We start from the raw sequence: 27,750 nt of genomic DNA, 5'->3' as shown, positions 1-27,750 counted from the left end.
TCACTTACTATCATCCTTCGGCGCCGCGGCCTCTCCACTCTCCGCTCCGCCCCACTTCTTAGCGAAGATACTAGTAGCAAAGATGGGCGGAGCCAGGAATTTGTTCCAGGGTGAGCTGGCGGTAAACTCCAACTCATATCAAATAGTGTGTACATGTGATTATTAGTTGGTTTTATTTTGGTTAAATAATTGCATATCAAATTGTTTGACAAATTGTTAATTTCTCTAGTTAAATTAATATTTTGAAAATCAAAAGTATATATATATTTTAGATAACAGACATTTCCTTATTTTGAAAGTGTTGGATGACAAATCGTACCTACTAGTTTGGTTAATTAGACTAAATAAAATTGTTAATATATTTTTTGCTTTAAATAAGGTGTTTAACTAATAGTCTTATATAGCCCATAATATGTTTTTTTTCCCTTCTTCATTTGTGAATAAATAATATCACTTGGGCGTAATGCAAAATACGCTTGTGTAATGCGACAACAAAGAAAAATTCACTTGTAAATTTGTCATGTCAGCTGTTCTAAATTCTAACGGCAAAATAAGCTTGCGTAATGTAGCAACAAATAAAAGTTCACTTGTTCTAAATTCTAACTACCAAGATGTTTTGTAGTAATTTAGTTTATACAAAATCTAGTATACGCCTGTTGTACCTGTGCTCCAGCATCTGGGCCCTCTAATAACCAAGGGGGTGAGGGTGTATTGCCACACAAGGAGCATGCAAAATGACCAGACTTATCATATCACTTCTACTTTTCATTCATTGGAGAGACCCATGTGTTATGCATGTGTTATGCATTTGTTTTTCATTCTTTGGAGGACCATGTTTTCGGTTTTTAGGTGAAGCGTAAGTCAAATTAACATGTCAATTACCAAATTACCTTTAGACCCAACAAACTAAAGCCTTTATCTATGGGCAAAATAGACAATTCATGAATATAAAAGAAAGCAACCCAAAAATACCTTTAGACCCATCAGACTAAAGCCTTTATCAATAGGTAAAATAGGCAATTCATGAATATAAAAGAAAGCAACCCAAAAATATTTATGCCAAAATCCAAAATTTAGGGTGAGCCAGGGCGTACCCTGCCCCTGGCTCCACTTACTAGTAGTAGAGAAAGAGGAGATGGACGTGAAATCGATGGGCACGGTGGGAGAGATGATGAATTGGGCCCAAACAAAATTAAGTACGAAAGCCCACATTCTAATTACCGAAATTCACAGCAATGATACCTGGAGTCGCACTAAACTCGCTCTATATAAAATAGGCTAAATAAACCAAATTATAAACACATCGAATAATCTTTTAAGAAGACACTAACAAGTAACTACACGCTTACACCAATTGCTCAAATGTGAACGCAGTGTTAGAGAGAGAGAGAGAGTTTTTGGAGACATGTCAAGAAGCTTTCACAGCCCTACTGGAGGAAGTCCATGTGGAAGTTCAAGATTACAGCAATTTGGAGGAGGGGTTTCACAAAGGTTGAGATCTTCATCTTTGAAAAAACCGCCTGAACCGCTTCGAAGAGCCGTCGCTGATTGTTTATCTTCTTCTTCTACTTTTTCTTCTCCTTCTTCTTCGCTTTCCTCTTCCTCTTCTTCTTTTCTCCCTAATAACCCTTCTACTGTTGCTTCTGAGGCTGCCAAGACTCTTCGGGTTCGTTCCAATTACTCATTTATATTCGGTTTCACTATTGTGTCTGTTAATTTACGAATTAATTTACCTTTATCGATTGTTATTTTATCTGGCAGGATTATTTGGGAGCCTCTTCAACGACTGACCTTGCTTATAGTGTGATTATAGACCACGCACTTGCAGAGAAGGAACGCAGGTACCTCTCCTTTTCTTACCTTTAGATGAATGCTTTTCATACTTGATAATTCAGGTTAAGATGTAGGCATGATCTATATGTTCGAGTCATTGTTTCATTATATGTCAATAAACTACGTGATCTGAACCTCACACATGTTGCTAAGTCTACTAAAACATCGTTTTCTAGAGTTCTTTGACCCAGATTTCCTGTCCCACAAGGTAGATTTAAGTGTCTGAGAGAGGGTGAGGTCGTGAAGGTTATGACTATAGTTGCTCTTGAGCTCGATGAAGATGACCTTTGCATTTCTGTATCTCACAAATCTTAACAACTTCCAGTAATTGGAATATCCATTGCTAGACTCAATTCTTTCACATTATTTGTCATAAAAGATTGCATAATCTGCGTCAAGGACCTAAGCTTCTCGGGAGTATAGATTGAGTAGAAAGGCAAATAAGATTAAAATCTCACGAATATATGTTGAGATATAGAGAATGTAAGGTTTTTTGAGTGGCTGGTAAAATTGTTTCTGTTTATAGTAAGAATTTTTGGTGGAACAAGGCAGTGATACATGTAGATGAAGCAGTCATTTAAGACTAATAAGGCAACTTTGGAAGTAAAGGAGGTGCAGCTTGAATGGATGTTGGTAAGATTTAGTTCGTGGGAACCTAATGCAATCATTTTCTCATTGGAGTGGTTTGAACACAGGGTTAGATGGAATTATTGATTTACTTGATTGGACTTCCCTTCCATATGTGGAGTGTCCATATCATCACACAATTTGAGAGCTGTCAAGGTGTGGTACGAGAAATTGAGTCAAGAGAGTTTTTTTTTTTTTTTTTTCTTCTTTTTCGTTTCTTTTGATCGATAAAAGTCAATTTGATTCATTGATATCTCAAGAATTCCAGTAAGTTACAACAAGGGTGAGACTTCTAGCAAGATGCTATTAGACCTTCGACTAGTATCCATTTACCCAATTACACCAAACATTACATTACAGGAGTATCCAAGTTAGATATAAAATCATGGTAGGTCACCCCTTGAAGCAAGGATTAACACATACCCACATATAGAGCTCGTCCTTGACTAAGGTTTACATAAAAACAAAAATAATAGCTTCAAAGTATCCCATGAGAAGTATCAGTTAAGAAGAATGTGATCCCCACTCTTCTGTTCCTGCATTTGAAGAGCTTGGAAGTTGCAAATGTATAGGTGGTGTTGGAAAAACAAAGATTAAATTTGAGGATATTGTGATTAAGGAGGGTGAAAATGTGTATAGGATGAAATTATTGTCTGTGGTTATACCCGTCTTACTTCAGAGACAGGCCTAGACAAATTAGAGAGGCGGAACTTCTTCGATAAAACATCATGATGACGTGACAATTTATGTGACAAGTCACATAATCTTTACATGAGGGATCAGAGGAGGTTGGGGGGAGGGGGGCGGGGTGAAGGATCCAAGATAAATCAGCCAGAAAGATAGAGTTTGGCACAATGCTACAACTCACATAGGGAGAACTCATAAGAGAAAGAGAGAGGGGCTAGAAGGAGAAGGGGTATAAAGATGGCTGGTAAGACGAAAAAGACGGATAACAGATCCGTGATTGAGAAGTTAGAGGCTTTACTCCAGGAAGCAAAAGAGGTAGAACATCAAAAGTTTGTAAAGGAAAGTAAATGGGATTGTTAGAGAGCTGCAAAGGTGAAAAAGTATTAGAGGAGATCAAAGAGGATGAAGGTAGAAAGAAGATTAAGGCAACAAGAGTTAAAAAAAGTGGGTAATGTAACCGATTAGGATGGGGAATTAAGAAAAGAGAAAAAAACAGTATAGAAATTCAAGAAAGTTAATGAAGCAACTGAAAAGGAGGTAATTAAGTAAAGGAAGAGGCTGTTGAGACTAGGATCTGAGTAGCAGTTGCTTAAATTTGCTAATCACTGGGGGTAAGAGCTGCAGAGAATTGGGGGAAAATGTGAATTGGTCGGCAGGATGGAGAAATAGAGGATGTAGGAGAAATAGGAAGGTGTATATCTATGGAATGAAAAGACTCTGAAGATCTTGAAGACGATGGTGAGGAAAAACTTGATCTAAAATTCTCAAATGTGGTATGGGTTGATGACGATTGATGTCTTTAGTCAGGGTTGGATTAGGTACTTATGGGCTATGAGGGTGGATATGATGGCAGTGGTGGCTTACTTCTACTTTGTTTTAGCCTGGTGGTACCATGGTAGTCTCTTGAATATACATATATCTATGTTTCTTACCTTTTTGTTTTATCGGTGCTGTTATCCCCCTTCTTTTGCTTTGTGGGTATTCCGTGGGTGTATCTGGGATTAATATTTATTGCACCCGTTTTTGGTTTTCCTGTTAACCTTGCCTATAGGTTGAAGTATAAAGATTTAACTGAAAGCCTGTGTAACATTTATTGTTGGAAAATAAAGTACCTATTGACCTGGCCAATGTGAACATGCATATTATTATGTATTCTCTCTTTTTTTTTAGTAAGCTACAGTTTTGTTAGTTGACAAATCTGTCTCTCTCTCTCACACACACACACACACACACACATTCATCTTTTGTCTAACATTCCCTCTCGTTTTCAACAGCCCAGCAGTAGTTGCAAAGTGTGTGGCGCTTCTGAAGCGATACCTTCTAAGGTTCGTTCTTTAAAAAAATGTTTTTTGTTTCATTTAGATGTAGGTATTGTAATGAAGAAGTGAAGAACCTAAATGTGACCGAAACATTCAATGCACAAATCTACTTTGTTGTTTCTTTGGTGATCCGCCCATCGATGTTATAGTCTTAATGTTTATTTGTCGTTGTTTGATAGAAAAAGAAAACAATAAATAACAGGCCTGCTATTGGTTTATCAGTAAATGCTTTTGGAAGCAGTCAACCAGAACATTCAAATGAAATTTACTGATTCAGTTTGACTGATGCATTCATCGACATGCACAAGTGTCTTAACTTTCAACATTGATGCTCTTGTCCTGCTTTTGCAGCATAAATGTCACCATTTAAAAAGGGTGTACGGTTCCATTTTGGAACTGTGAGAAGGAGTTCTGATCAAAGTATAAAATATGGTCTGGCCAGGCCTGATTGTGGTTGTGAATTGATCTCTTGTGAAATAAAGGATATGCGAAAACGTACAAAATAATACCAAGAGTATGTAACAGCTTTTTTGTGTTATTTTTCTATATAAAAAAATTTCAAAGTAAAGGGAATATGAGTTATTAATACTTAAAAAATTGACCTTAATTTCATTATTACATGGTTCGAATAGAATTTTTTTGAGGTTTACAAATTTTTTACTCCAGTAACAAAAAAGCTCTTTGATGGCTAGTACGACTTTCTAAATCTCCATAGCTTTGCCCTCAAAGATGCGTCTACCACGTTCCAACCAAATTCTCCACATGAGTGCAAAGATGTTCCATATCCTCTGCCCCTATGATGCACGAATACTCCTAAAATGTCATTGTACCCGTATTGGTCGGGTACGATACCAATACGGGTACAACATAATTCTAGGATACTTGTTCTTTACCCAAAAAAAGAAGAATCTCAATAAATTTTAAGAAAGAGGCTGGTGGAGGAGATTTAGCAAAATTCTTTCACTAGAATGATCAAAATTTCCAAATCTCTCTTCTTTCTCGAAAGAGATTGAACCTCTCTAAATGGATTCCAGCTGGAATCCCTGAAATAAACCTGATCCGATAGTTCTGCTCCATTGAAAATGTAAATTGTTTCTTGAGGCTTCAAGCTGTATTGAATTTGGCATGTGTTATAATAGTTTTTCACATGCTTCTGACTTATTTTACTCAAAGAACTACTAAGAGAAATTTTAGAATACACATATTTTAAAGTTTTCCTAATAATTAGCCGTACCCGTATCCTAATATTTCATAAAAGCCGTATCGTACCCCGTACCGGTGTCGCCGTATCGGTACCTATACCAAATTCCGTGCATCATGCCTCTGCCCTCTAGATGAAAATGGCCATGTGTGCCACTGAGTTAGGAGTTCAACCACCCGACCATGACAGATCCAAACCAACCTAGACTCCCAATGAAAGAAAGACCAAACCAACCAAGAAAAAGTCCTCAAATTCTCGTAGGGATTTTGGAACCTCAAATTCTTGGCGGAATGGAAACAACCCCATTGTTTGGGGGTACCAAGAACGAAGAGCATGGTAGAACGACTTGGTAGCAAAGATCCCTTTCTTTTTGGGGCGCCAAACCATCGAAACGAAGTCTCGTTGGTTTAGATTTACCTCTCTAAGCTGAGCCATAAAAGAGGCTAACTCATCAACGACCTAATCATTGATAGCCCTATGAAAACTGGGGTTTCAGGAAATATCTTCATCAAATATAACCATGCATTCGCTAATTGTGCGCTCTTTATGCTCGATGAACAAAGTATCAAACACCTCTTTTAGAGGTCTATCTCCCAACCATAGGTCTTACCACAACATGATCTTGTCCCCTGAACCAAGATTATATCTAATACCTCTTTTAAACACCCCTTTTTTCGATCTCACTATTAGTGATGGACTTGACTTTTAGCCAGGGTTCAAGGTATCGTAACTGCTAGTCATGTTGCTGGTATCCATTTGTAGTTTGTTTTTGGCCACTTGATACCGATTTTCTTAAAATATGTTACTGATACTTAAACACATTGCAGTTATTAAAAGGTTAAGCCTATAGTATCCAATTTATAGACGAAGTCACTGATGTATATTGGTTGTTGCGGAATCCAGTACATACAACAATATCGACGTTGTGTTCCTTGCTATAACCAGTTATTTGGTGTATTGTTTTTGATGATCAGGAAACACATGTTTGCGCTACGGGAGCTTATGTTGTAATTTTGACACAGAATTACGACATTGTATGCACCACTAGCATTTCTTACGTGCTTGCATTTCCCTCTACTGCAGGTATGTACCCAGTGAGCAGACGTTACTCCAGATCGATCAGTTCTGTGCAAGTTCAATATCTGAGTGTGACTCTGGCCCAAACCAAAGAGCGACACCATGGTCGAAATCATCAAGCCAGCACTCTGGAGCATCGGTTACAGCTGCAAATACTTTTTCTCCTCTGCCAGCATCTAGATTTCCCTCCGAAGCACTTCTGAAGTCATTAAATTATGTCCGTGCTCTGGTGGCTAGGCACATACCAAAACGTTCATTCCAACCGGAAAATTTTGTTGGATCCACCACTTCCTCAAAACCGTCCCTCCCAACATTATCATCTCTGTTCAGTAGATCCTCCAATTCCCCATTAAGCCCTACAAGTGTCACCTCCAGGGAATCTCCTGAAAGAAAAGATACTTCAAATTTGTCAGTCTCAAAATCATTAAATGTTGAAAATATTGAAAGGAAAGAAGTCTATGAATACATATCTACCGATGTTTTAACTTGGCGGTGGCCTGGGGAACCACAATTGTCGTCGACTAGTACTGCAATGTAATTACTCCTTAGCTTGCTTTTACTGCGCCACAAGCTCAAAGTCTCATTGAGTCGAGATGTTTTTTGTTACTCATATTTTTGTAAAGCTTAACTTGGTCTTTTACATCTTCAGTGATTGTGTCACGAGGCCCCATGACGTTAAACATGGTTTCTTGGAAGTAGGAGCAGCAGCGCTTCTAGTTGGAGACATGGAGGCTAAAAGGAAAGGCCAACCTTGGCAACATTCTAGTAATCGAGAGCTACATGATCTTCATCAATTGTTGCAGCCTTCAACAGTGACAACTGCCACTAATATCGCCTCAGCTCATTCCCACCTGAGAGTGATAACTGCATCAAAGCGCACAAAGCCAGGACCTAATCAAGTTTGGTATGTTGCTTTTTTCTTGCTGCAGGCAATTGTCCAGCTAGTACCTTTGTTTACTTCGTTACTGTGGTCTTTTGGCTTCTACCTGCTATTTGCCGGTTGGTCAGATTTCAACAGAACAGTATAAACTTTACTTTTCAGTCCAGTTCTTTGGTACCTACGTAATTTGCCCATAACATAATAAATGAGAAACATGGTTATTGGTAAACTTAATGATTGTCTGCTGCCTACCAAATTCAGTAGGGGCAGATAAGATTTGTTGGTTGGGATATTACCTGGTTACCAATATATTTGAGTTGCTCCCACATATTCTAATTTATACACCGTAAAATGTTTCATTACTTGTAAAACTTTTAATGTATACGGTAGTGCAGAAACTTTTTTGTTCAAACAGGAGAGTTGCTTCATTTGGACACTAGAGTACCCATCTCCATGGTTAGTCTAGGGTTGATGTAACTTGTGACCAACTTGATATATCAAGAAAATTTAGCTTTACTTCTCCTTTAAAATCAGCAAGAAGTATCAATAAAATTTAGCTTTACTTCTCCTTTAAAAAAATCAGCAAGAAGTGGATTATTATTATCTTCAACGTTAAAGTCTATATTACCTACCAAAAGTCTATATTCAATTGAAATGTCTAGGTATTGATAAATACTTCTCATGCTGTGACCCTTGTTGTCAACTTCCTTTGTTGATGAACTCTAGTAGTGATTCCATGTTCAGATGAATGAGAGTCTTTGTGAAACTTTGATTAATACCCAAAGAGCGGTGTAATTTCTTTGTTTCAAAGCAGTTTTCTCGGCTGGAAGCATGCGCCTTTAAAAGTGCACCATGTCATGCCAATAATGAGTGGCAAAGATATTGTGTATGCTAGTTATGTGCGGGAAATCATGTGTGTATACAATCACCCACCCACACATACTAGTGGGGTGCATGTGAGTTGCACGATTTCCTCAATTGCACCATTATTTTAGTATTTAATCTACGTATCATATTATGAGAAATAGGCGAATGCCATATGCCAAAAAACTACATACTTGGGTACACATACATTGTAGTGTGGATTTTACATTAGTGTATTAAATTTACTAAAATGAGTAAAAACTATTTTTTTTTTAATATTCTTTACTATTCTTAAAGTAATTTATTAAGATTGCAGCAATACTGTTTCTTTAACAACTCAACTACAATTTTTAAGCATTACTTAACTATGCAATAAAGGTGCATTGGCGAGTTTGTGACCAAGAGAGATATTGTTGGCACATGTCTAATATCTATCAATTGGAAAAGCTATGGCTAAATCCAACTTTCAAATACTTACTATGACGGAGGGGGGCGTACCTACCTTGTTCGAGTTTGAGTTGCTTTAATGGGAAATAATAAAGTGCTGAAGTGGACTTTTGTGCATTGTAGAAATACGAGTTGATTGTCCCATATCTTCACGGTGAAGACAACTAGGCATTATTCATAAAATAGATACAACACAGGGTATAATTGGCATCCAGTCAGAGGTTATGTAATTCTTTTTATATCTATCGGTACAGGCATACAAATTTATCCTTTGCACCAATTATTACTTATTCATATTTAACATACACTGCAACACATGTTTACATGCACTTTTTGTTGGAAAATACGTAAGTCATGAGCAAAAATATCCACGTTTGGATGAGGATGAGATCTAAATCATGCATTACTGTTTCCTTTTCTTTTGATTTTTTCCCCACAGAACATTAATATATTAGTATCTATTATTTCCTTTTTCAGTATCGATAATTAGTTTTTCTTATGTTTGTTTCCATTTCCTATGGGGCGGTGAAGAAACTTGAGACGTTTAGAAGTTTCATTTGAGGTAGTGTGGGCGAAAAGAGAAAAGCTCACCTAGTCAGGTGGGATAGGCTGTCTTCCAGATGACCAAGGAAGGTTTGGTTGTAAACATATCTTACTCATAAATAATCCATTGATGGCTAAGTGGTTATGGAGGTATGGGAGGAGGAAGAGGAGAATTTGTAGTGAAATGTGGTGGTGGATAAGTATGGTGAGGGAGCAAGTAAGTGGCTGATCAAAGAACCTACAAATCTACATGGGATCACTCTTTGGAGTGTTGTTGTTAGTGGGTGAAATGATTTTCATACAAGTTTACAATATCACTCCAAGTGGGTGAAATAAAGTTTACTATTATCGTCGTCGTCGTCATCATCATCAGCATCAGCATCAGCATCATATGTGAATGTGTGGAATAAGTTCTCTGAATGAATGACGCATTGCGTATATTTGGAATTATCTGTTTGAGATTTTCTGCACGAAAATTTATCACATATTTTTCTTCTGTTGATGTGCCACCTAGTTCAAGAAGTTTGATACAACAGTAGGTGCACTTTGTGAAACATGCCTTCTTTTGAACATTGTCTTCTCTTTTTCATTTTTCAGGGAAGATTTACCAGTTAGTACTTTCCATCCACGATCTCGTCCGCTTTTTCAGTATCGCCCCTACAGGTATGGGATAGCTGCTGGCATGAATCTTCATTTTAAAGTTTGTCTCTATATGTAACTTTGTGTGTATTGTATTTTGGTTTCGGAAATATTCATTTCCATCGTATTTTAGAATAATTATATGGGCCTTTTCTTATTCTTTGTTTGTTATTTGTGAAAGAAATAGTATTCTGAAACTTTTTATGCTTTTTACGAGTAATCTTTTATGCAAATTTAGCAATGAGCTTTTCCTTTACAATGACGAATATCATGTGCTTTGTTTAGAAGATGAGCATCCAACTTAAAACCAATTGGTGACAAGTGGAGAGGCCCAGGAACTTATATATCTCAATGCAAGGTTTAACATATCCCATGTGGGACTAAATATCAAACCCCCACACACACACACACACACACACATGTGGCAATACTTGAGCCTAACACGTGGACCAACATATTTAGGTGACGTGGAGTAAACCAACAACAATAGGCCGCTCTGGTACCATGTAGAAGATGAGCATCCAACTTTAAACCAATTGGTGACAAATTGGAGAAGCCAATGAATTTATATATCTCAATATAAGGCCTAACACATCCCATGTGGGTAGGGGTGCAACTTGGGCGGGTTGGGTTGGGTTTAGGTCTAACCCTAGCCCAACCCATCATTCAATTACTTCAACCCAAGCCCTACTCGGGCTTGCGTAGGGTTTTAGATTACCAACCTAAGCCCGAGCCCATGTGGAAATACATCAACCCAAGCCCTACTTGGGTTACTCGGGTTGGGTTGGGTAGCTCGGGTTAGTTGGGCTTTTTTCTTTTTTGCGAAGAATTGAATGATACACTTTTATTTTTGCTATTTGATCATTAATATAATGTGACAAATAATTTCTTACTTCTTACTCTACAAGGTAGTAGATAAAAAAAAAATGAATAATTATCATACCTCATCGTGTTGTAAACCTAATTGATTAGTTTCACCACCTTTTTGAATTTGAAAAATGCAAGAAATTTTTATTGAACAAAATCTTATAGATTGGAATTGATAACATAATGCTTACTAAATTTGGCTATATTGTTCTCTAAATAAAAAATATTCATGTATGCATGAAACCCTATTTATTAACATAGGAAAACCTTTGAAGGAAACAATATAAATGTGGAGACATGAAATTTATTTGATTGGGATCGGGTTTTTCGGGTTTTTTGACGTCCCAACCCAAGCCCGACCCAATGAAATTTTATTGAAGCCCAAGCTTGTCAAAATTCGGGTTTTAGCCCGTCGGGCTTGGGTTTACCCGACCCAAGTTGCACCCCTACATGTGGGAATAAACATCTCAACAGTTTTCATATGATTTTGTTCTTTTTCTTTTTGGATAAGTAAGACTTTTTTAATGACTGGATTGGGAAAACCATTCTTGAAATATACATAGAAACTACTAAAGACAGTTCAAACTTATGAATGTCTTTTGGGATAAAGCAAATCTATTACAAACAATCCACATGAGACAAAGGTCTCCAAAAGACCCATGTGTCAAGCAGATGACCTTTTACAAATATAACTATCCAAAACTTCTTTTCTTCCTTCAAGTTTTTGACTAATTCTTCAACCATCATTACTTACTTGTTTATGTGATTGAGCTTATACCAAATTCTCAAATATAACTCTAACGTGAATATCTAACATGATTGCGTGCAAAGACGAGGGGCAGATTGCGATTGCAGATGTGAGGAATGTTAAGACAAAGGTTTAGCAAAATGCATTGAGACGCGCCTTAAGCCTTTTGGGGTTTTGCGCTTGAGGCTTAAGCCTTACATAATTTAGCATGTTGAGGCTACAACCTCAATGGTGTGAGACGTGCACTTTGAGGCTTAAGCATCAAGGCATAGTGAGGCTGGAATTCGGATTTTACCCCAGCCGAACCAGCATTACCCACCCCACCCCCCACTGTTTTGACAGTGTAACCCTTAATAACCTATGTTTTGAGTATCCAAACACCTTATTCCATTAGAAATCAGCAACCTCCGTCATAAAATTCCATTTTCTCTCTGGCAATGTGATGTGATTTTTGTAAGTGCCTTCTAGCTTAGTTGGTAAAACTTTTGGGTGATGATACTAGAGGTCTGGGGTTCCAACCCCGCTCCACACAATTGAGTTACTGATCTCTTTAAAAACAGGCTTGCCCACACATTTTTATCTACCAAAAAAAAAAAATGTGATGTGATTTTGAGTTTGAAAGAATTAGTTAGTCCAACTTCTTTTTTTTAGGTTATTTCTAATTACAAATTTAGGAATTTTTTTTAGCTTCCTTTTCTATTCTAAGGCTATAAATTACCATGTAGGCCTTTGGCCAAGTTAGTATTTTCACTAATCCACTATTCAGGATTAGGGCTATTTGTGCAAATTATGCAACATTTTTTTGTTTCGATTCTTGATGTGTTAAGACTTATAACACGGTTTTAAAGTTTGATTAAGAAATATGTAACTTAATTTTGTGGTTGTTTATCTTAAATAGCTTTGAATTTATAAATTATGGTACATTTAAATTAGTTTCTAATGTTTATTTATATAAAATAAAATTACAATTATTAATTAATTTCCACGACCTTTGCTGTGTCTGCGTCTTACTTTTCTGAGATATAACCGAGTCGCCATGTCTGTGTCCGCGTCCTTGCAACATAGACCCTACACTTTATGGCTATGCAAATTTAAAGTGTGTCCGAATTGTCAGCTAAGTTCCTTCTTTATGGAACTTCTACTCAACGAGTCAACGCCCTTAAAACCATTGCACTTGTGATGTTCCTGTGTTGGCAACAATCTGGTCCAACAGAACGAGAGTAATTTGATGAGGAATATGCAAAGCTGCAAAAGAGAATTGATTGTGTGGGAGATGAGACTGAACCAAGAACGGTTGCCTACGTACCCAAGATTTGTTTCTCTTATACCCTTTGGAGAGTTAGATTCCTTGCTGGACTTGTTTGCTTGTATCTCAAGAAAGCTGGTTTGTATGAAGTTTTTTCCTCATCTCATTTTATAATGAACCTGGACATTATTGAATGGACCAATCACTGGACTTAGTCAATGTGGACTGGACCACAGTAGTGGGCTTGGCCTTGTACTAGGGAGGGTTTGTGGGCTTTATGAGACACAAAGTGGGGTCTGTACAGTTACACTCATTATAATAACCTTGTGTTGGACTAATTACTTTTATTACATTAGTTCCGGCCTTCCGGGTGAGAATTGGTAATGATGTAACACCCTGAACTAATGTAGCAAGTAGTTCGAGACAAGGTGGTGGTGATGAAACTTACTCGGAATACTTTATTGTTAATTTGTTACACTCGTGAGAGTTAGATCCACTCGTGACGGGGACCTTCAGTCGTTCCTCAACACCCTTAATGCACATGACCATAGTTGAGAGGGACAAAACTGGTAATGCTTCTCTTTTGGCGGTGAGAATCTATATGGTTCTTGTTCTTTCACAAACTCCATGTGAGTGCCTTAAGAAGGTTAATTTTGTTTTCGGTTGGTTTTTTGGGTTTCCATTAGAATGCCATGATACTTCTTATTCCTCTTACTAGTATCCACATTTTTGGCTCTGGTTCATATTGTTGCCCAAGCTAGTTTTAACTTTTAAACACACACACGCACAAAATGTAAGTTAGAATTAACACAGATGGGATCGCTCACGTCAAAAGAAAGAGAAGAAAAAGTAATGTCTGCTATTTTGGTGTTATCAAGCTTATAGTTATCATTCCCAAACCTACCAATTTTAGAGACCCATAAGAAATAGTGTTTTGAGGAGAAGGTTGCGTACTTCCACAAATGGTTACAAAATTACATTGAACCTGCAGTCCCAGACTAATTGGAAATTCCAAACGAGTTGATTTATGATGATGATGACTAGTGGTGATTGTTTCAATAAGAAATTAACCGTTACTTTTCTCCGCCTTGCCCCATAACGTGTTTCATTTCTATTTCCGTGTCATATAAACCTGACAATGTCTACTTACATTTGCGTATGAGTACATTCATCCACTTTTCTTCTAATTACTTTATCTTATGTGGATCAGTGAGCAGCAGCCTTTGCGGTTGAATCCTGCAGAAGTTCAAGAAGTTATAGCAGCAGTTTGCTTGGAGACATCGTTACCAAAATCAAATATTATTACAGTTTCATCAAGGCTAAGCAACAACAGTGGAAGACCGTCAATGGATGCTGCAGTCAGTGTCCTTATTAAACTAGTAATTGACATGTATGTTTGCTCGATTCTATCGCTGGTTTCTCTTTCTATTCGTCAAAATACTTAGATATGTGATATTTCTTCGGTCATTAATTTCATATATCTTTTTTACTTTTGAATCCTTAATTCTTTAGAACTTTTCTCTTCTGTACAGCAGTTACATTTAGGTTACATGAGCAAAAGGATACTTATTGTTGAGGCCTAAACAAATTTTAGACCAACTCTGCCTTTGTGGAGCCAAATGAATGGCAGTCAGGAAACAACATTCTTAACATGAGTTAGGAAGACTGAGGATATGGAGATTGGGGTGTAAATTAGGAAAGACAAGAATCAAGTATGTATAAGTTCGATTAAGTATTTGGTATTGAGAGTAATAAACTTCAGCCTCTCTTGTCTCATATAAATATAAGTAACTGGTTTTGCATCCAGAAGATTGCCTAACATAAACAGAAAAGAACTTTAACAGAAAATAATGAGTGTGGGGGTGAATACGAGATAGTCCAGGAGAAATATGACGTACATTTGATTAAAGTAGAATGGGCATTGACAGCGATGGATCCTAACCAAGACAAGTACATGTATGGAGGAGGGAATGATGCTGTGTGAGGTAAAATAAGTGTTCCACAGAAGTATAAATCACAATGAGCTAATAAACTTTTATTTTTACGATCTCCCCATAATCCCAAAGGTCTTCTAAGACTTTGAATGTGAACGAGGATAGTCTTGTTGATTTTCTGCAATTTTATTGAATGCTTTGTCTTTTTAACTTTATGTGTTTGTGTGTATGTGCGTGCACTTTGTTTTCGCTTTCCATATGGGTTAGAGATAAAAAGATGAAAACTCAGCTCCCGTTTTGTAGGTATGTATTGGATTCTCAGACTGCTACTCCTCTCACTCTCTCCATGCTAGAGGTGCTCCATCAATTGAATTTCGATTTGTTATCATGGAAAACGTTAACTTCACATCTTATCATTTTGATATTTCTTAATTAATATTTCAGGAAATGATTAGCTCTCCAAGATTAGCATCTAAGGTTCGTGCATTTGATTTGATTATAAACCTTGGGGTTCATGCTCATTTGTTGGAGCCTATGTTACCTGATGATTCCCCAATAATTGAAGAAGAGTGTCCTCAAGAATTATATCATAGCAATGAAGTACAGCTTCTACCGCAAGTAAAGAAAAGTGTGGCTTCTTTCGAGCAGCAGGGAGTTGCTTCAGCTATGAATACTTTCGAATCTTGGCTTTTGAGTATCCTGTTTGAGATTCTTCTTCTTCTTGTTCAAGTAAATATCACTTATCATCCTTTACTTATCTTGTTCGATAATTTTGTAATTTTGATAAAATTAGTGAATAAAAAGATGGTTGGCTTGTACTCAAAACAAAGATGATTCAACCCAATGATTTTCTTTTGAAGATGATAATCCTCAACTCGAAAGCTCATGTAGTGAAATTGGTATTTTATTTTATTTTTATTTTTTATTAGACTTCTTTTCTCACAATGAATTGCTCATAACTGTGAACCAAAAACTACAAACGATCCCTCACATGTGGAACATGCAACCATCTTCATCTTTCATCCATCCATGAACATTTTCCTGCATCCATCCTTGAAACCGGTAAGCACTAAGCACTAAGCCCTACCCATCTTTTCCAACTTTCCCTATCATACCTCATCTTATCCAGTTCTGGGTGATATTGACTCCCACTTTTTATTTATTTATTTATTTGTTACTATACCCCTTTTATCATAAAACCCAGCAAATCAAAACTTGCACAGTTGCACCCACCTTATTACTGCAGATTGCCTAGGTTCTGGAGTAGAGACTTTGTGTCAAAGGAGTATAATGAATGAATGTTCAAAAAGTATGCTCGTGTAACAGTGGTTTTATCGATAGAACCCATTCCCTTTTTTTTTAGAAACTTATCTATTAAAGATGGGCACGCCAAGATTTATATATTGATTAGCTAGGCTTTAGACTCCTAATGGGATTAGTAATCTCAATATGCCCCCTCACCTGTAGCATCATTTAAGCCTAACACGTGAACTTTGATAAATGTGTGATGCGGAGCAGAAACAGGTCCTTTGGGCCAAAGAAATAGTCTGTTTTGATACCACATTAAAGATGGACATCCAACTCAAAAGCAATTGGTGATGAGTGGAGTGGCCTCAGGATTTATATATTGGTTAGCTAGACTTTAGACTCCCAATGTGGGATTAATAATATCAACATTATCAAATCTATTTTTTTTTGGACTTGTGTCCTTTGAGAGTTATATCAGATCTATTATGCTCTCTTTCTCAACCTTTCTTTTTTTACAGCTTACTTCAATAATGATGGTATATACCTACTTAACTTTTGCAGATCGAAGAGAAAGAAGAGACTGTTTGGGCATCTGCTCTTAGTTGCTTACTCTATTTTGTTTGCGACAGGGGCAAAATCTGTAGACAGAGATTAGAGGGTCTTGACATAAGGGTTAGTTACACCTTTATTTTCTTCCTTGAGTACTAATTTTATCACCTTCATTTTATAACTGCATACAAACATTTTCACAATAACTGAGAAAGATTCAGATGGTGTTGTATGACTGAGATATGAATTTGAAACCGAATTCCAAATACCATGTCGACTTAGGGGTTCGATAATCTTGTTCCTTGGAAGAACAAAAAGAATTTAACTGAAAACCTTTTCTCTAAACTCACAACACTGTATTATTCTTCAAATTGGCCAAAGACCTACAACTTTAGAAGTAAGATTTCTAATTCAATTAGGAAACTAAAAATAACTAATATTTGGAATTAAAATTCAACCTAAAAATAGCCTATGCTAAAAACATCAAAATAGTAATCAAACATGCTTCTGAAATTCTCGAATAAAACATAGGCCAATATGGGACTAAAATCAAAGGTTTGGAACCCTAGATGCATCAGATTATTTGTTGACAAGTTTTGATTTTGTTGAATTCTCTGATAATGACCAATCAAGCAATGATGGTAAACTTTAATTGACTTGCAACTGACCACTGATCAAGACTTGGGAGGTTGGACCGAAGACTTTCACTGGGAAAAGAGGATTCCTGGCTTTAGTGAATAAAAGTCATTATTAAAAGAAGCAGCAGCAGCAGAAGAAGATATTATAATGATATTTAAACAGTTTCATTTTATTTTATTTTTTTTACTATCGTTGTGTCTGTCTGTTTTTGCACGGCTTATTCACCATCGAGTCCGCATTGGCTGGCAACTGTTGCTCAAAGTGTAAAGCTCATGACTAGTGTAATAATGAAAATAGTATTTGTAAATCTTAGATTGGAATGCAGAAACTGATCATTCTCATTCGATGCTCTTTTCCTTGTGTTTGGTAACTTTTACCACCTCTGCAATCACTATTCAGAATTTCAGTTTCTGAGAGAACTATGTGGCTTCTCTAGATCGACCTTTCTCATTCGATGGTCTTTGCTTCCTTGTGGTTGGTAATTTTTACCACATCTATATTCACTATTCTGAATTTCAGTTTATGAGAGAACTATGTAGCTTCTCTAGATCACTTGTTATTTTGGAACTTTTGTTTACACGGAACATAGTCGTTTCCTTAAGGAGTCGTGTTCTAATGTGTATGGAGAGGGTCCTGAAGCAGTCGTATCTTAAACCATATAGGTTAAGAGTTAGATTAAATCTTAAACTGTATCGTAAACCGTAAGATTTTCTTTCTCTAAGTATTTTAATATAATAACAGTTAGATGAAAAATAGCAGTTAAATATAATTAATCTATAATTAAAAATAGCGGTTAAAATAGATTAATTTACATTGCATTTATATTTTATTTCTACTAAAGATCGAGAACTAAAACGAAGGAAGAGGACAAACTCTTACAACATTAGCTTTAAACCACTTGAAAAACGACACCATGTGACAACTAATACATCATTTGTTTTGTACAACTCAGAAGTCAAGAATACATTTCATAAAAAAAACATTGTTTTAATTTTAACAAAAAAAAAAGAATGCATTTAATAAAAATTACATTGCATTTGCATTCTAGAGACTTGGACCGGAGTAATGAGTATGCGTGGCATTGTGACTTGAAAGTAAACACCCCGATCACCCCATGTGACACTTTAGAATAAACACACCCATGTGACATTTTTTTGTTTCGATAAACACATTATTTGCTAAGATGTATGGCTATAGCCTATAGCAACCTACTCTCTTTCAAATTCAGACACCACCACCACACATTAAGACACACCATAGGGCATAGGATAATGGTCCATGAACAAGACCAACACTCCACTATAGACAGTACCTGCTTTATCTCTCGAACAAAACAGCCGTCCCCTAAACCAGCCTCCCCACTCTCTACTATCTCTCCATCTCTCCCATCGATTTCTATGGGGTTTTTCATTCAAAAAATAGTGAGCAAAAATAAATGATGTCTTCTCTGCTATGGATTTTATTTCAATTGTCAAAGCAAACGAGAATCTTTCTTAGTGGGTAATGAAATTGAATGGGTGTGAAATTGGAAGTTATTAATAGAGGTTTTTCATGGTTTATCCATGGAGGTTGCAAATCTCAAAAGTAGGTGCTGTGATTAGTTAATAACGACAAATTAGATCTCTTGCATCTCTTATTCTCTGCTTGGATTTTATTCTCCTTGTTTTTTTTGTTGAAGTTCCAAATAAATTTATTGTATATAAACCGAAAGATTTAAGATTTAACTTGCGATTTGCGATGTTTAGACAAATCGCATGCGTTTTAATGCAGTTTTGACAATTTCCGGTTTTGCCAATGAGTCAACTCGATTTATAACTCGCGAGTCAACTCTTGGTTTTTACCGGTTTCTACAACACTGTCCTGTCCTGAAGTAAGAAACTTTTTATGGTGCTCTGATTTCGCAATTTAGTCATCGAACCTCTTTGTTTTTCTTGCTTGTTTTACAGGCTCGACGTGATTTCTTTCCTTACATTTGACTGTTTGTGATGTATGCAGGTTATTAAGGTTCTATTGGAAATTAGCAGGGAGAATTCATGGGCAGAGTTGGTTCGTTCCAAGCTTATATGCATGTTAGCAAACATGTTTTACCAAGTATCTGAGCAATCTGTGAAGGGTATTCCAAATTCTATGAATTTTCTATTTGAGCAGGTTGATCTGCTTGGAGGAATCGAATTTGTTTGCCTTGAGGTATGCACCTTGGAACTACATAAATCCAGAATTGTTTGAAACCTACCATATTCAAGTTTATATGGTTGAAAGAGCTGAACTTTGTTTCCTCAAGACATGAAAATATGGTGAAGAAATCCAACAAAATGAGCACCAATTGAAATTAACAAAAGACTAAACTTAAATTTAAAGAAGAACACTTTAACAAACAACACTGAATTGAAATAAATCAAACCTAGATTCATCAGTATGGGATAAACCGGATTTAACCCTCAAACACCAAGTTTATAACTCAAACCTAGATTCATCAGTATGAGATGTATAGTACGAGTCACTTTGAGAAGCCTGGCCCACTGACTCATGAGTATTTATATCATGCTCTCCCTCTCTCTCAAGGTTTTTCTTTGTTTAAAATAAATATAAAGGGAATTGTTTGAATAGTAATAGTCCATTTTTTGTACCTTATTACATGTATACATGTGGTACATAATGACTGTTGAGAATTATAATCCCATATCGGGTATCTAAAGTCTTGCATAATATATACAAGTCCTGGCTTCCTGGGGACGCTCCACTCATTGCCAATTGGATTAAGTTGGATGCGCAAGTTTAATAAGGGATCAGAGCATGTCTCTCTGGCCCAAAGGGTTCATGTACACAAAGATTGTCCACGTGTCTGGCTCAAGACCCGAAGCTGAAGGGGTTTGTTGAGATTTATTCTCGTATAGGGTATCTAATTCCTTGTGTAAAGTATGTAAGTCTTGGGGCTGCCCCACTCATTGCCAATTGGTTTTGAGTTGGATGCCCAAATTTAATAATGACACTTTTAATAACTTTGATAAATTAGTTTGGGGCAGCTGTGCTTTCAAAAGGCTGGAAAATACAAGGAAAATTTAAAAATATATTTTTTCTTCCTTTTTTTTTAGATTGGCAAGTTTGTTTTAAATGAGATCAGTAACTCTGGCAAGTCGGATGCTGGCGGGGTTTGAGCCCTCTAGTATCATCACCCAAAGGTTTTACCAACTAAGCTAGCTTGCACATGCAAAAATATATATATATATATATATATATGGGGTAGGCTACCTTGACATCTTATTTTGACACTTTATCCTGACATCCAAAACATAAATGTGGACTTACACACTGAACTAAGGGACAATTTTTGGTAGAGAAGTTCTCCCTACCATGGATAGCATCTCCACCAAAACTCATCTCAATTGAATATGTCTAGCCTTATCAAAAAGAATGCTAAAATTGTGAGCCATTGGATAAATATTGAACTTGAAAGTAACTTTTGACAAGGTTAGGTATGTTCAAAAGTGCTCATATTTTGTGGAGATGATATCCAATCTAAGGAGAACATATTCCCAAAAATCAGCCCTTAGTTCATTGTGTAGGTCGTGGATGTAACGAGTTATAATACATATCTATATTCCTTACTTGTTATATTGTCAATTATGATGGGCAGCAAAGTAAGGAATTTTATGATTTGATGCTATTTCTGTGCAGTATTCACAAGCAAACTCCATGGAAGAAAAGCGAAACCTATTTGTTATTCTTTTGGATTATGTTTTGCATCAAGTAAATGAAACATGTGTGGCTGCTGGAGATTCTGAATTCAGATTTGATGAAATCCAACATATTGCTACAGTTCTTATTCTTTCAGATGCGCCTCAAGCTTTCTACATTTCTGTTAAGCATGGAGTAGAAGGCATTGGAGGAATACTAAAAGGATCAATATTTTCGGCTTTGTATCAATATCCTAATGGGGAGCGGCTTAATTTGGTAATGCTTTGAGACATGATATTTTTCTTTAATGGTTTTTGTGAGATGTTTAGTGTAGTCCTGCTTGGGATGTTTAAAGTCTTGCAGTAAAGTTTGAATGTTCAAAGCCAAGCCTTGCAGTAAAGTTTAAATGTTTCATTGTGAATTGGTTGGAGGTGGATGCTCCAAAGTTTAACATGGTATTAGAGCAAGCTATTGTATTTGGCCATTGGTAGCGGTTCTGGACCTTTTGATCAACAGCTGTAGGTGTAGTCTGTGAGAAATATGCAACCCTAATTCAAATCATGCCGCTGTGAATAGCTACAGTTTGACATGAATCATGAAATTCAAATGACTCTTAATATTTTCAATAATCAAGGATCAAACCGGATAGTTGCTTCATTTGGACACTAGAGTACCCATCTTGATGTTTATTCTAGGGTTGATGTAACTGGTCACCAACTTGATATGTCAGTAACATTTAGCTTGACTTCACCTCTAAAAAATATCAGCAACAATTGGCATATTATTTTCAACGTTAAAGCCCAAAATATGAAATCTGCACTCTTAACTGTTTGGAAGTGGGGACCGAACTGTTATTAGTTCCACGTCAGACAATGAAGCTATGCCCCTATATAAGTAGTCAGCTTTAACCTCTTAACAGTGCCAAGGCCTTTTGAGGTAAAACCCCACACCGTGGTTACAGCCCACTGCCCACCTGAAGTTGGGTCCTAGTGGTGGTTGAAGTTGGCGGCAGTATTGGGCTAGGGTGACAAGTCAGGGCACCATGCCTGGGGCCCAGATCTTTCTGCATGTCAATCCTGATATTAACAATCATAGTGATTCCTGTGACTGGAAATGCTAATACATCAAAGGTTTTTTTGACTGCTTGTGATGTTAAATGCAAGTTATCACTATTTTCATTTTTTTTTCTTTTTGGGCGGGGGAGGAGGTTTCTACTTTCGGTCTCCTAAATTGTTTTTTTCATGTGTAGCTCTTGGATCTAATTACGAAGAAACTTGACTCAATCATAAGCTTTTTCAGTCATTTAGATGAAGATTTCTCTCAGATGATATGGATGACAAAATCGTACAAGTCTTTGGAAACTATCGAGGAAGGAATTCTAGAATACAGTATTGAAATGAAAGCAAAAGTCTCGTGGGCAACTTTGCATTCTCTACTCCACTCTGAGAGAATTTCTTATCGCCAAAATGGGTATATTTGGTTGGTAGAATTGCTTCTTACAGAGATTAATGAGGAAAGGGACAAAAGCATATGGTCAAGTTTTAAAAGCCTGCAGCGGCAGATTGGACTTGCTGGTAGTCAGGACTATTCAACTGATTCCGAAGTCTCCTTACCTATTTGGATATTGTGTGGGCTTCTGAAGTCGAAGCACAACTTCATTAGATGGGGATTCCTTTTTGTTATAGAGAAACTTCTCATAAGGTGCAAACTGCTATTGGATGAGGATGACCTGCAGTCAAGCAGCAGTGAAGTTGTTGGGCATGATCCTGGTAATTGCCGTCTGGAGAAAGCAAATGCGGTGATAGACATAATGAGCAGCGCGTTGTCCCTGGTGGCTCAAATAAATGAAACAGATCGTATCAATATACTAAAGGTACTTTTTTTTTAATTATCCTGTCGAGTACCTAAGTGTCTGTTTGCTGTAGCATAAGGATAGTCTCCCAACAGCCTATCTTGTATGTTTGATCTCCTGGACCAAATTAGCAGATCTTGCAATCCTACTAGCTGTTGTCAATTTCGCCAATGTGTGGTCTTTAAAATTGGTATATCCCTCCTTTTCAGTTGCACAAGGAAGAATATAATTTCCTAGTTCCCATGATACTTCTCTCTTATAAACAGGCCTTATGATTGCATTGTTAAATGGCTGTATGTCCCAGACACCACGTTTTATTTTCTTCATAATTATTTTACGTAATAGATCTTAACTTTTCTATTACATTTTTTTTAATCGTTAGACTAGAAATTGTTAGGGATCATAAACAATCTTTTCCTGCTAATCTTACAGACATAGGAACTAGGAACCATTTGTTCCTCCCAGATCAGATGCATGATTGGTTATTTAGTTACATGTATGAATTCAAGACATCCATCTATATTTTCTTTTATTTATTTTTTTGGACATGATTTTCCCTTGGTCTCCTAGGCATTCACGGATTTTGTTTTTGCTTTTTGCTTTGTGTTTTTGTTTTATTTTTTATCAGTGAAATTCAATTTATACATATAACAAAATTTCAAATATAGTACAATTAACAACAATTCATTCTTGAAATATTTATCCTCTAAAACTAGGACAAGAACTTGCCCAATTAAAGAGTGTTTCCTTAATCTCCCCCACTCCTGTGAGTTTCCTTTTCTTGTTTCTTACCTCATGTTTCTTCAAGGAGGTGCTCCGCTAAGCACTATGCCTTTCTTGAGAGGGGTTGGAATGCACACTCACTAGCCAAGGCCTGCCTAATGTTCGAACTTCACGTCGATGGCTTATTAAAATTCGTGATCGGACTTCATAAGCTGTTGGACATGTGGCAAGAAAATGATCCACAACACTCTCTTTCACCACCTTGTGAAGTGAACTGTTAACTCTAGGCAATCATGGATTTCCATGCCTTATATTGTTTTAACCATGTCGTTCCTGATTTACTCCTGTTCTTGGAGCAGATGTGTGATATGCTATTTTCTCAATTATGCCTGAGACATATCCTTGCTACTGAGATGTCTCTTGGAGATCTAGCATACCTAGATAAATCCTTTGGTTACATGGAGGAAAGTGGAAAGGGTGATAGGTCTCAACGGATAACTCAGCATCACACAGTTGAGTTTCCAGATGAAGTTGATAGCATATCCAGCTCTGATCACAACCGTCTTTTTATTTGCAAGACCGCATCCTTGGCTGCATTGCTTCTTCAAGGACAGGCAATTGTTCCTATGCAACTTGTTGCACGTGTTCCCACGTCTTTACTCTACTGGCCATTGATTCAACTTGCTGGAGCAGCAGCAGATGATATTGCCTTGGGTGTTGCTGTAGGTAGCAAAGGAAGGGGAAATTTGCCTGGTGCAACATCAGACATCCGTGCTGCTCTTCTGTTACTATTGATTGGGAAATGCACCACAGACTCTGCAGCTTTTCAAGAGGTTGGAGGAGAAGAGTTCTTTAGGTAACGTATGGATTACCCTATAATTATCTTTTCCTGTCATTTTATATTTATGAGCTCTTGTCTGTTGGCAGGGAACTCTTGGATGATACAGACTCCAGGGTAGCTTATTACTGTTCAGCTTTTCTTTTGAAGGTGTGGCCATTGTGTTCATCTTTTAATTTGGTTTACGCGTTGACTACTTGTTGTTGCCTTCTCCATCTTGCAATCTGCAAGCTTTCCCTAAATCTTTGGGTTTTAACAGAGAATGATGACTGAGGAACCCGAAAAGTACCAGCGTATGCTTCAGAGTCTTATTTTTAAAGCACAGCAGGTTAGACCTGGCTCACTGAGTTTTTCGAATTGAGAATTTTACGTAGATACAATTCAAAAAAAAAAAAAAAAAAAACTTAGAAAAGAGATTTGCTTCTGTAAATTTGTATGGTATCTATCCTTTTTGATGAGTTTCTATTTATTCTTAATTCATTGAAGTCTTCCATTTTTGTCTACTGTGGGACATATAGGTGTAGTAATTTTAATTTTTATGTTTGTCAGAAAATGTTCTTTGAATTTTTTCTAAGATAAGAGTGGAATGTGGTCATAATTCTATATATTCTCTCGTAGCTAGTAGCTACTGATATCAAAATTTCTACAAATATCAAACAGGAAGTCAAATTTCGTTAGAAAATGGTCACGGTGGTATTCTCTCTAATAGTCAGTAATAACTGCAGAATTATATATCTTTTTTCCCGGTACTAAGAATAAAAATTGAGACTTGTCATTTTTATAAGAAGAATTATGCGTGGTGTAATGTGATGTAGTTGTGACTCTGAAAAGAGAACATTTATCTGATTTTAGTTATACATATTTGGGAATATTAACCCCACCCAACCAAAAAGAACCACTTGGGAAGAATGATAATAATATCTAGGTGTGAAAAGTTCTAACGCATCATTATTTTGTTTAGCAATACATATCAATAATAAAACAAACTAGTGAAGATAAAAATTTTGTGATCATAACCTTGATCGACCTGTTCCTGTTGCCAAACAACACTACTCATAGTTGCTTCAGAGTCCTTAACAGGTATTAAGGCAATAGCAGGGAAGGAGATACCTCCTTGGTACTGCAGTGACATTGGAGGCTTGTCTAGTTCTTCTCAATGTGTTAGCTATGGTCATGTTTTTACATATAGTGTAAATGTGTAATAGGGCAGCAGACACGTTAGCCTCTTATAGTACTGCCCTAGATAAGGAGGGCAAAGAAGGGAACAAAGACCACGTTACTTGGGAAAATATCCAAAAAAAAACAGAAAAAGAAAACCTTGGTTGACCACTTATTTTCTTTTGATAAAGAAAAGGTGGCAATACTTTAACCATAGACTTAGTATGTAACAGAAAGATATAGAACTGGTCATCATATAGAACTGATTCTTGCATTATGCTATACTGTCTCCTTTTATCGTTAAAATACTTTCTAGAATTTATTCCCAGAAGTAGAAAACAAATTCAACCCGAGGGTCAACACCTGCGCTTTGCGCTATATAAGTCACTCTAATTGTATCAATGATTATATCAACTTGTCCTTGTCTCATGCCAGCATTTTTAAATGGTTTTCCTTTTAAAATCTGTTTCAATAAAACACTCCCTTGGTAGGATTTGTTGACAAACCTGTGTTTCCCTCATCAGATTAACAATGAGAAGCTGTTGGAGAATCCATACTTGCAGATAAGAGGCATACTTCAGCTATCAAATGACCTAGGAAGTGGTTTATAAAATGGATTGACGCAGATGTATCAGATAAGTTTTGCTTAATGGAAAGATAGCAATATACAGAAAATGTTGTCTGGTTGTGCTATGCATGACTCTCATTATTGTCTTTGTTTCCGCATCCTGGAAAAATGAACAGAGCTCCCCGCATGAGCAGCACTGGAGGTTAAATTTTCTAGCGTGAAAAATTGGTGTTGGCATGTGGTACTCTGGAAATCCCTCAATTAAGCTAATCTATCAGTGGATTCATCTGCAGTTTATGGTTTGATAATTTTGTGGAAGCAGCTAGAGAGTACTCTGATGATCACAGGGTTATAAGCAGATGAAATTTTGGATGCAATGGATTTTGTTATGTGAATTTTGAAACTGTTGAGGGTTATCGAGCAGCAGTACCATGTCTGAATCTATCCGGGTTGTACACATGCCTGCAAATGTTTCGGGGTCATGCCTGTTCCAGATGTGAAATCTCAAATCAGGTGTTTCTTGGAGATTTAATTGATTGTATTAATGCGAGTGGCAGCTGATGGACTAACATAATTATTTGATTTCATACCAGCAAAAGTTGTGGTACGTCAGGAATGGTGTCTTTTTAGTTACTGCCATATATACTTTTATATGCTTTATTTTTTTATTTTTGTGTTTCTTTAGTTTGATCTTCCCATATATGGATGCAGATGTTCCTAACTCACAAGACCTGCCTTTCACATCCCCAGCAAACTAGGCTCATGCTTTTCTATGCGTGTAGATGCAGTTCTTGTGATGCTTTGGGGAAGACCCGATATCGTGTGTGGCTTGGAGAAGGTTCGCTTGTAGGAGACTTGACTTCTATTTCTTTTGTCGAGCCATCCTTCCCCAGAGATCGAGGTTATTGCAGAAGTTTTAGGATGCATCCTCGGATAATAAGTTACTGAGTAATCTCTAGGGATCTGCTTCATAAAATTCATTGTGAAAGGAAAATTGATTTGGACCCCAAGGGTACCAAGGAAAAAATATGAACTGCAACTTCATCTGTCCCGTCCAACAATGTAAGTTTTGCGTCTGAGGGTCTTGTTTTTCGTTAGTTATTTTTATTTTTATTTATTATTTTTGTATTGTTTGTTATTTTAAGTGGAGTGGGGTTCAAATCCTTTTAATTTCCTTTTTAGGGTCTTAATCAGTTGCAACTATTGTAAAATGTTGTCAAGAATTTTCTTATGGTTTCCAATGAAATTTAGTTCATCATTCTATACAGTATTTTGGTTTCAGCTTTGCAAATTTCGGCCATATGGAATCTCAACTATGTCTAGTGGGCGTAATAACTTCAATCAATTAGGTCTAAGTCTGATGCACAACTATAAATCTCACTACATTGTTTACTTTCATTGATCATAAACAATTTTACACGAATCTCTTCCATAGGTGAGTATCTACATCTTTTCTAAGTGTGGAGGAAGTGTGCATTTTGTGCCCATTTGACAGGTTTAGCAGACATACATGACTCGCCAAAGTAAGTGTGGTCAAAGTATAGAACATTGATTTTTGTTTAAGCGATGCAGTTGAAGGGTGCGTGCA

The 27,750-nt window shown here is 36.8% G+C and overlaps 1 protein-coding gene across 3 annotated transcripts; it reads left to right on the top strand.

Annotated features, from left to right (window-relative positions):
* Positions 1 to 1,287: 1,287 nt before the first annotated feature.
* On the top strand, positions 1,288 to 27,429 carry LOC147481913 (uncharacterized). Of its 3 annotated transcripts, none has more exons than XM_086575828.1 (19): positions 1,288 to 1,666; positions 1,762 to 1,841; positions 4,422 to 4,472; positions 6,751 to 7,278; positions 7,394 to 7,648; positions 10,076 to 10,141; positions 14,189 to 14,368; positions 15,216 to 15,267; positions 15,357 to 15,641; positions 16,722 to 16,832; positions 19,344 to 19,535; positions 21,024 to 21,299; positions 22,273 to 22,896; positions 23,958 to 24,212; positions 24,325 to 24,454; positions 24,526 to 24,586; positions 24,696 to 24,764; positions 26,119 to 26,766; positions 26,874 to 27,429. In XM_086575828.1, exons 1-15 carry the CDS (start codon positions 1,406 to 1,408, stop codon positions 24,391 to 24,393), a joined length of 3,285 nt encoding a protein of 1,094 aa, XP_086431954.1. In that variant the 5' UTR covers positions 1,288 to 1,405; the 3' UTR covers positions 24,394 to 24,454; positions 24,526 to 24,586; positions 24,696 to 24,764; positions 26,119 to 26,766; positions 26,874 to 27,429. The 3 variants fall into 3 exon arrangements, with proteins under 3 accessions (XP_086431954.1, XP_086431953.1, XP_086431952.1); XM_086575827.1 differs by having other exon boundaries at positions 1,289 to 1,666; positions 23,958 to 24,454; positions 26,119 to 26,364; positions 26,456 to 26,766; XM_086575826.1 differs by having other exon boundaries at positions 1,289 to 1,666; positions 23,958 to 24,454.
* Positions 27,430 to 27,750: the final 321 nt, after the last annotated feature.

This window comes from Coptis chinensis, chromosome 8 (genome assembly GCF_015680905.1).
Source record: "Coptis chinensis isolate HL-2020 chromosome 8, ASM1568090v1, whole genome shotgun sequence".
NCBI classification, from domain to species: domain Eukaryota; kingdom Viridiplantae; phylum Streptophyta; class Magnoliopsida; order Ranunculales; family Ranunculaceae; genus Coptis; species Coptis chinensis.
Note: the sequence above shows the minus strand (reverse complement) of the source record. Positions and strands in the feature narration are given on the sequence as shown.